The sequence below is a fragment of the Camelina sativa genome, chromosome 11 (genome assembly GCF_000633955.1).
Source record: "Camelina sativa cultivar DH55 chromosome 11, Cs, whole genome shotgun sequence".
Taxonomy (NCBI): Eukaryota; Viridiplantae; Streptophyta; class Magnoliopsida; order Brassicales; family Brassicaceae; genus Camelina; species Camelina sativa.
This window is the reverse complement of record NC_025695.1, coordinates 39,647,399-39,657,952: the sequence shown is the minus strand read 5'-3', so window position 1 is coordinate 39,657,952 and position 10,554 is coordinate 39,647,399. Positions and strand designations below refer to the sequence as shown.

Below are 10,554 nucleotides of genomic sequence, written 5' to 3'. Positions count from 1 at the left end.
TGAACCGTTTGGTCAATGATCTGTATGACCTCTACAGTATGTACAAGACTTCAAAAGCATTGTGGCTAGCTTTGGAGACCAAGTACAAGACTGATGAGTCTGGGATGCAGAAATTCTCAACTACGAAGTTCCTGAACTTCAAGATGGTGGATTCCAAACCATTATGGAACAAGTGGAAGCTCTTCAACGCATCTTTCAGGAGATTAATTTGGAAGGGATGTCGATCTGCAATGTCTTCAAAACAAAACGAATTGCTTGATCGAGAAGCTACCACTAAGCTGGTCGAATTTCAAGCATTACCTTAACTTCAAGCGTAAGGCCATGTCTCTTGATGATCTCATCCGTCGATTGAGAGTTAAGGACAACAATCGTGGAGCTCATTCGGATGCTCAAAACCAGGGGCATGATGTTCATGTAGCTGAGCATAAGGCCAAGTATAAAGGCAAGGGTAAATGGATCTCTATTCCTCATAAACCATTGAAGGTGTCATCTGGAACAAACTTCAAGAAGAGCAACCTTGAGAGAAAGTTCAAAGGAAAGTGTCATCATTGTGGTAAGATTGGACACAAGGCTGATGTTTGCAAAAGCAAAGCCAAAGATCTCAAGTTGCAAGCAAACCTAACTGAAGAAGACATGGTTGCGGGGGTTACTGAATATAACATGGTGGAAGACAATCCAGTGGAGTGGTACTACGACACTGGTGCTACCACACACATATGCTCTGCTAGGACCATGTTCACCACCTATGTGCAGAACAAGTCAAATGAGCAGCTTTCATGGGACTGCAAAAACTCCAGAGGATCTTCAAATTCACTTGACCAACAATTCTGGTGAACCTGTGCAACAGGTGGAGTATGCAAGGGTAATTAGCAGTCTAATGTACTTGACAAACTGTACAAGACCAGATTTAGCGCACTCTGTAAATGTACTTAGTCGCTACACAAGTAATCCAGGACATAAGCATTGGATGGTTATAACTAGAGTTTTGGACTATCTACGTTATACCAAAGATCATGGCTTGCACTATGGTAGAGAACCCAGAGTTTTGGAAGGTTACAGTGATGCCAACTGGATCGCAGACTCGAGAAACTCAAAATCCACGAGTGGATATTTTTTTTACACTTGGAGGTGCAGCAATGTCCTGGAAGTCTTCCAAATAAACTCTGGCAGCTAAATCAACTATGGAATCTGAATTCATAGCTTTGGAGATAGCTATGTTGGAAGCTGAATCACTTCGTAATTTCTTGGGCGACATCCCAATGTGGGGGAACCCTGTGCCTGCAATACGTGTACACTGTGATAGCGAATCGGCTTTGGGCAAGGCAAGGAATACCCATTATAATGTCAAATCTCATCACATCAGACGAAGACATAAAACTATTAGACAACTTATCTCAACTGGTGTAGTTACGATTGATTACATCCATACGAAAGAAAACCTAGCGGCTCCATTTACAAAACGTTTGGCGTGAGATCAAGTTATAAAGTCATCAAGAGGAATGGGTTTAAAGCCTACGACTTAAGAGGAGGTTTGATGGTAACCCCACCTACTCAGATTGGAGACCCCATGACCTAGGTTGAAAGGGACAACTAAATCAAGTTGAATCTGCTACAAGCACTAAGAGACTTTTGTCTTTTCTTTGTTCCTAAAATGATGTAAAGTGCTTCTTGTATGTTAGAGGTTAAGCATATACTTTTAATGATTTGAAATGTACCTTTGTAAAATATTTGAAATAATTACAGGATATTTCTTTAAATACAAGAAGCTATTAAAATCACCATGTGAGTGTGAAATGGGACCGTTTCTAGGAGAATATATGAGGTTATACTCTCTAAGTTCACTCATGATTAACCAGGTATGTTCAAGGCCACAATGAACACAATAGAGAACCTCGTTCTACGAGAAAACAAAGTTGTGTTATGCCTGCTGTCTAAGTTTACATATAAATCCGGATGGTTCAAGACATCATGTTCACCATTTGGCTGAGTAAACTCGACAGGTATAACAATGAGTCGGTTCAAGATTGAAAAACGCCACCAACTCAGATACAGTTAGTTTTCGCATATACTCTGGAAGGTCTGTCTAGTCTAGCTAGTAGTGTCAATCTATAGGGTTAGTTATTTCGTCATATGTTTAGACTTATTTCTATTCATGTGGGGGATTGTTGGAACTAAAATTTTCAGAAACAAGTTTCAGAAAAATTGCAGGTTTTGGGACTATGATTTTCCGGCAACTTTCCGGCCAAATTCCTGCCAAATGGCTGCTCAGAATATCGGGTCGATAGTGCAATGGAAAGCTGATAACGAGTACTACAAGATGGTATGCTCATATGTCCAAAACGGAGTTGATTTGAATGAGAAATACGAGTGTGAAGTAAGCTACTTGGGATGGTTTGGGAAATATCCTACATCGGAAATATGACTGATTTTTCACTCATATATATATAGTTTTACACTCTTCTAGTTTCAAAAGTGTGTAGAAGGAAGAGAGAAGGTTCCCACACGCGAGCCGAACCGAACCAAACCGGGCCAGGCCGGGCGCAGACGCGGGGTGGGCCGAGCATGGACGCGGGGCGGGCCGAGCATGGACGCGGGATTGGCCGGGCCGGGCTGGACGTGGACGTGGGCAATAGGCCGTGGGTTTTTTGGGCTTTTTGGACAGCTTTAGACCCATTTATTTTTTGGAAAGACTTGGTGTGAACTCCAAGCAACTTGGGCAGTACTCCGAGAATATTCAGTGAATATTTTCTTGAGACCTCCCTCCTTCCACTATATATAAAGGCACAACCTCTCATTATTTCTCACACTCAAAAACATAAAGCCTCTTTCCTCTGAAGATCTCTCTCTCCTTCTCCCTTGCTTAGTCCAAGTAAGTTTTTATAGTTAGTAGTCTCGAGAGTATAACGTAGATCTGTTCGCTTGAGTTCTATTACTGGTGTGCTACTGTAATAGTTCGTGATCGGTTGTATCATGGGATTCATAAATCGTGATTGTCCGAAAGCACTTACGGCCGATTTATTAAGTTAAGGAAAGAGATATCATATCTCGCCTCCGTGATTTATTTTCTCCTTTATATTATGCTGTTGTAATTCATTCATGATTTCGTTATTTTTAATATAATCCACATTTTTTCTCAATTCGATTTTAGCGCTCCTAATATTTTCATCCTATTGTAATCTTATTTCTTTGCGAGAAAATTGAAAGACTAATTTAAATTATAATAACTAAAATAAATTAAAGTAGTAAATATGAAATTGAAAGAAAGTTAGTAATTTAAGAAAAATATCTTTAACAATCATAAAACATAATTATTAAATAAGCGTATTCTCCTTGTAAACAATATGCGTATTCTTATTCAAATATTTAGTGGCTGGGACATAGGCGCAAAGTAATTAAAAAAAAAAAAAAAAAAAAAAAAAAAAAAAAAAAAAAAAAAAAAAAAAAAAAAAAAAAAAAAAAAAAAAAAAAAAAAAAAAAAGCTCATTGCATTATGTGAGCTTAATTCATTTTGACGAGACTATTGTAAGCTTTTTGTTTACCATCATATATTTCACAGGTCCACAAAAGTATTTAAATAAAAGACATAATTTAATCCCATTACCATATATCACCTTTAAGTTATTTCATCAAGCTTCCACCTTCATAAATAAACTGTGCTAAACTAACCATTTAGAGCCAAAACAAGTAAGCAACATGCATCATTCAAAATTGATCTCGTCGGAACACAAATAGGTCTTGTTTTTGCAGAGAAAACATTCATATGTCCAAAAAATTGCGACATGAACTATTTTTGGAACAAAACATATATCTAACAAAAGACAGCACATGCATCAGAGATTTTGAGATACATATATATTTCATCAAGCTTCACCTCTATAAATAAAGTGTGCGAGGTTGCCAACTTCTTACACAAATAAGGTTTTGATAGCTATCATCTTTGATTTAGTTTCTTATAATACTATACTTGAAAGTGCGAGCAATTGATTCAAAATTCATCTACACTAACATTTTCGAGCTTTTTGCCTCTATATACAAAGCATCTTATATAACATTATAATATTTTTCCTAACTTTTCATCATATTGCGATATTTGACACTATTTTTAGTGATATGTATGTCCTCATTTTTTCTACTTTGTTTCTTTTAATTTTTATTTTAATCCATAAGTTTAAAAATTATGTCAATAATCTTAATTCCAAAAAATCTAACTTTGGTATACTTGACATACATTTTCTAATCTAATTACCTATCGATTCTTTGAAAAAGAAAGATGATATTATAAATGCAATGGCTGCTGCACCATTCTCATTTATTTGGGATAGACATGCATGTACACCAAAAAATGTACATATATCATATAAGTGTACATATATCATATTAGATTGTGGATTTCCAACTTAAAATCAATTGGCTATAAATAAAGAAGTTCATATCTTATATATACCATTTAAGATTTTACTCAACTTTCAGTGTGGAATATAGTATCTATAATACGCACTCTCGAGATGATAGCTTTTCTAGACATCGGTATGTTCGTGCATGAATCGGCATGCTAACTATTAGGTCGAACCGATTATAAAATAGGTTATGATACTATATTAAATTATAAACTTTCAACTTAAAACTAATTGTCTATGAATCAAAAAAATATATATTTTATATATCCACTTAAAATACTACCGTAACTTTTAACCTGAGATATTGTATATTTGTATCCCTGATACATCAAACGTGATGAAACACACCTCTCTTTTCGTTAGTACTCAAGTACTCACGTCGAAGCGGGACTTCTTTAGTTATTTGTTTAATGTTGCAGTTACCATTGTTCTGCGTGACACGTTCAGAGAATTGAAAACAATAGTTAACGATTTTCTACAACAAATAATATTAAAAGACCTTAGGTTGAAAAATAATATAAACATAGAACCCAATCTTAGCTGTAACTTAATGGATTTTCTAATATAATATGAAAATAATATAAATAAAACCAAAGTTATCTGTTTTTTGTTTGATCTTCAACGAAATTAAATAATTGTGAAGAATTTCAAGTTTAAAGTTGAATTATTCTTAAATAATTGTAAATAATTGGGTTACGTAAACACACATATATATATATAGATTAACTTGGTCTCATAATAAAAATATTAAAAATATGGGATCGTTTATATAATTTTTGTGTAGTTTTACTTGATAATATAAAACATCACCATAAGAATAATACAACCTCATATGAAAAAAAACAATAGTTTTACCAATATAACAAAGTTGAAGAAATTACATTGCTAGATGAAAAAATAGTAAATAGTTTAGTTGTTGGATAGAAATGAGTCTTTATAATCCTTTTTATTTTAGCAATAATAATTTACTATTAGATATAATAGATAAATTAATTGTATATCCTTAATCCATTTTCTCTTTTTAAGACTAGAGGTAATCTTTTTTCTTGTAAAATTAGTAAGTTAATTAAAATTAGGGACATTTTTAAAAATACTCATTTTTCCATGTTCTTTATTTTAAATATCCTTACATGTTGAATATTTTCAAAACTATATCTCTTTATGTACAGAATGACCAAATTATCCTTTTTTGAGTGACAGCAACAATTTACAGTTATTAAAATCGAAAAAAATTTCCACCAAAAAATAATTGAATTTCCTGCAAAAAAATAACAAATTTTCCCGCCAAAATTATGAAATTAGATTTTTCTGCCAAAAATTTTAAAATTTATACCTCAGAAAAACCTTGTAAACGCTTTTAAAAATCTTATAAAAACTTTTTAAACGCTTTACAATGTTTTTAAAAGGTTTTACAAAGTTTTTAAAAGAGTTTTAAAATGTTTTAAAAAGTTTTTAAAAGGGTTTTAAAATATTTTGAAAAGGTTTTAAGAGGTTGTTTTATAAGGCATTTACAAAGTTTTATAAGGCTTTTAGATTTTTTTTTTGTCAACAGAAGATTAGGTCAAAAGAGCCAATTTTGTGAGAAATTGTTTACAAACGAAACAAAAGGCTTTTAAATATCTTATAAAAACTTTATAAATAATTTTAAATCGTTTAGAATCTTTTAATAACTTTTTAAAACTCTTGTAAATTTTTTTGGCGCCAAACTTTTTGATTACTAACTTTAAAGACTAAACTTTATATAATAAAATTTTTTATATAACAAAATCTCTAATCGTTAAAATTGACACATGTTACAATTTTATAAATTACTAATTTTAAAAGCCAAACTTTATATAATAAAATAGGGAGGTGTTCTTATAATCATAGTTAACTGAAAAATTCATATTTTTGTTAATGAAAGGATATTATTATGTTTTACCAAGTGGGATTTTCTCTACATTTTTAAGTGGCCATCGGTATATATATCTTCATGTCATCATGTGGCCATGTGGGGTATTTCTTTAATCTTTGTGACCTTATACTATATATATATATATATATATATAGTACTGATTACAGTTGACAACTTTTTTGTTTGAAGATTTATTAAATGTTAGGAAATCTCGGGGCTGATGAATAATATTTAAAAGAGACGATACTCAATAATGCAGTAGTGTTATTTGAAGTTGGGAAACGTGGTGGTACAAGTACTGATCAAGATGAGATGTTAATAGTATATAATTTGGAAACATATATTATACTATACTATAACAGCGGAAAAGATGGTCTCCTCTCACAGAATTTTTTTTATAAATATATATGTTTTTTGAGATCAGTAATGAACGACTTTTTCTATAAACAAGAATAGAAAAAGACCAAGCTTACCTGTTTCTTTATCTATATGAAAAGGGGAGAAGGAGAAGATGAATATCACAAAATTCATTACCTCCTTGTAGCATTCACCATGAGTTCGGTGGGTGTATTTCGTAAGGAGAAAATTGATGAAAAACCATATTTAATATACACATCAACAAGAGCAGCCAACCCGACCTCTTCCGGTGAGGCACTAGCCATGGATTCTAGTGGCGACGACTTTGCTCTTCAACCTCTTTTTTTATGTCCTGCTGCACGTTTCAAATTTCTAAAGTTCAAACTAAAGATGAATGATGATGAGTTTTGTACTCTTGATGATGTTCCTGTGTTACATCCATACAATTCTTCCCCGCACTTACCCAGCAAAAGAAGAGGTGATCAACAAGATGATGAATCTTTGCTTGATTGCGACCATCCTGGTATATGTAAGTTCCCTGTAGTCCCTCTTCTTTGGTGTAACAATAAAGAACCAAATCGTGAAGAATTTGAATGCGGCGCATGCGAAATGCTAACGCTCTGCACAAGCTATTTTGCATGTCTCCAGTGTCAAAAAAAATTTCACAAAGAATGTGTTGAGTCTCCACTTGAGATCAAACACCCTTCCCACCCCTTTCATTCTCTTCGACTTTACAGTTGTGCAAGTTCTCCGAAGTGCATAAGCTGTAAAGCATATACAAACCAAATGTTTTATCATTGTACAATCTGCGAGTTGAGTATGCATCCTGTATGTGCGATGAGGCCAGTACCCTTGGTTGTAGACCATCCAAAGAGCCATCCCCACCCTCTCTCCTTTTTCCCTACACAAGCTTCTACAGTTTGTAATATTTGTGCCCGGATTAAGAAGCTTGATCCCACATATATCTGTATCCAATGTGTCTTCGTAATCCATAAAGGTTGTATGGATTTCCCGCATGTCATAAGAATATCTCGTCACCCTCACCGTATCTCTTTTATCTCTTCTCTTCCATCTGGAATGTTTTCTTGCGGAGTCTGTCATCAACAAATCGACAACAATTATGGTGCATACTCTTGCAATAAGTGTGATGCTTATTTTGTTCACTCAACATGTGCATTACATCCAAATGTGTGGGATGGCAAAGAACTTGAAGGAGTATCAGAAGAAGAGGATAAGATAGATGACGGTGAGCCATTCAAGAGGATAGCTGATGGAATTATACACCATCCTTTTCATAGTCACCATTTGCGACTTGAGATCAACGTAACCTATGAAAAAAATAAGTATTGTCAAGGGTGTGCTCTTCCAATCTACGAAGGTCAGTTCTATTCATGCATGGAATGCGACTTCATCCTCCATGAAAGTTGTGCAAATGCTCCACGCATGAAACGATATCCCTTATATCCACATCCACTTACACTAAAAGTTGCCACCATGAGACCTGGTAGTGACACAGGTGTATTTCAGTGTAGTGAATGTGGGCTAGATGGTAATGGCTTCTTCTATGAGCACGGTAAAGAAAAAGAAATCTTTCGTCTAGATACAAGATGTGCCTCGATTGTCGAACCATTAAAATACCAAGGCCACAAACATCCATTATTTCTACCTTGGGAAACAGAGAAAGAGACACGATGTCACACGTGCAAATACGAAAGCTACAATGCGAAGTTAATTTGCATGGAATGCGATTATTCTATATGTTTCCGTTGTGCTACTTTACCATACAAGACAAAATATAAGCATGATAGTCATTTTCTCACAATCTGCGATGGGAAAGAGGCAAGAGATCAACCAGACTGGTGTGAAGTTTGCGAAAGCAAAATAGAAGAAGTCAAAGAAACAGGATATTGGGGGATCGGGGAACCGAAAACAGAATCACGATATTATAAATGCAATGACTGCAGTACTGCTCTACATGTTGATTGTCTATTTGGAAAAGACATGTACATGAAACCTAATGAAACAGAAAAGGTCTCTTTTCACCACTACTCAGTTAAAGATAAACATCTCGAATTGATAGATGTTCGGGTTATTCTCAACAGTTCCCTCTCCAGACCAATTTGCAAGAGATGTATGCGCCGTTGTCCATTCCCAGTGTTTATCAAAGGGTCCAAAGCCATATATTGTTGTGTGGATTGTATTTGACATCCGACTGGTGACTTAGCACCCCCGATTTTATTTTTCATTAATTTTTTCATGTTAATTTGAAATATTTGACATTTTTGGCTATGTTGTCTCTCTCTCTCTCTCTCTTTTTTTTTTCTTTTCTTTTGGAAAATGTTTTTTTTTCTTTAATTTCGATTGTGAGATGTAACTTTCTTTTTTTTCTAAAAGGAAAGAAAAATGTTTATGTAATTTTATATTTTCATTTACGTGTTTTTTTAAAGCCAAAATCAACTAATTTACGATCAAGGAAAAAATCACTGTATTAAATTAAATTACATGAATCAATGTCAAATTGAACCATTTGACTATCAAAACCACGAGCATCCCTTATTCCTTACCTTGGGACACATATATAGAAAAAGACACAATGTCAAATATGCAAATTTCATAGTTCAGATTCAAATTAATTAACGCAATTCTTCTAGATGTTTTCGTTGTGTTACTTTCCCATACAAGGTAATGTATAGGCAATTATGCATGATAGTCATTTTCTCACAAGTTGCGATGGGAAAGAGGCAAATGATCAAGCATACTGATGTGATGTTTACGAAGGCAAAGTAGAAGAAGTAAAAGAAAAGGGGTATCTCGGGCGAGAAAAGGAAAGTACAACGGTTTTATAAATGCAATGACTGCAGCACAGCTCTTCATGTTGATTCTGTACTTGGGGTAAACATGTACATAAAACCAGATAAACTACAAAAGAGTACATTTCTGTTATCAGGCTCACATCAAAGGGTACGAAAGTGAAAGATCTTTGGATTCTTCTCAACAACCAATTTGCATTAGATGCTTGTGTCGTTGTCCATTCCCAATATTTTTCAAAGGGCACACCACAATATTTTGTTCTTTGTATTGTAGTGAAGACGCGCTGAAGGCTGATCATCAACTTCTTAAACAACATAAGGTTTGATAGCTATCAAAATTCATTTACACATTCTTCGATATATCTACACATTCATCTACACATTCTTCGATCAAGACATAGGATCGACTGGTCCTCACTTGGGATCAACCGGTCGGTACCCGGAACAATTTTTTTTGTTTTAAACAGACTTTTAGAGTTTTATTTTGGTATTTAAGATAGAGACTCAGTCTACAGAGACATAATTTTTATTCTACGCAGAGGACTTGTAAGCTTGAGGCGATTATTTCTACTTTTGATCTTGATTTGTGGAAGAGTTCTGAACTCTTTTAATCTATTCCTTTGCAAATTCAATTATGTTTTTTTCATCATTGATTTAATGTTTTTGTTTCTTCATGTCTGAGTAGTTTCTTAATTAGGTTTAGGGTTTCTTAAGTGACTTATGACTAATTGGTGTTAGTTTGGTAGATTATAATTGATCTCGTTGTTCTTCGACTTTGTTGCTCTTATTGCTGGAACTAGATTATATATTTATGAGTTTAATTAACAATCTTTTCAATTGAAACATTTGATGAGATGGGAGATTTTTAAAAATACCCCTTTTCCTATGTCACTTTTTAAAAATACCATTTCATGTTGGTCATTTTCAAAAATACCCATTTTCAATGAATAAAATCACTAAATTCTAAACCCGAAACTCCAAATACTAAATCCTAACCCCTCAAAAATATATCCTAAATGTAAAATGAGAACCCAAACCTAAAAAAAAAATTCTAAAAATGAATTTAACACATTAAAATTATGTAAAATAGGGTAAA

At 33.8% G+C, this 10,554-nt stretch overlaps 1 protein-coding gene across 1 annotated transcript; it reads left to right on the top strand.

Moving 5' to 3' along the window:
• On the top strand, positions 6,761–8,944 carry LOC104725629. Its single transcript, XM_010444302.2, has one exon. The coding sequence runs from the start codon at positions 6,781–6,783 to the stop codon at positions 8,851–8,853; it is 2,073 nt and encodes a 690-aa protein (XP_010442604.1). The 5' UTR covers positions 6,761–6,780; the 3' UTR covers positions 8,854–8,944.

Excerpts from the sequence above, each read along its gene's own strand:
- LOC104725629 (XM_010444302.2), top strand. The coding sequence starts at position 6,781 with ATGAAAAGGGGAGAAGGAGAAGATGAATATCACAAAATTCATTACCTC.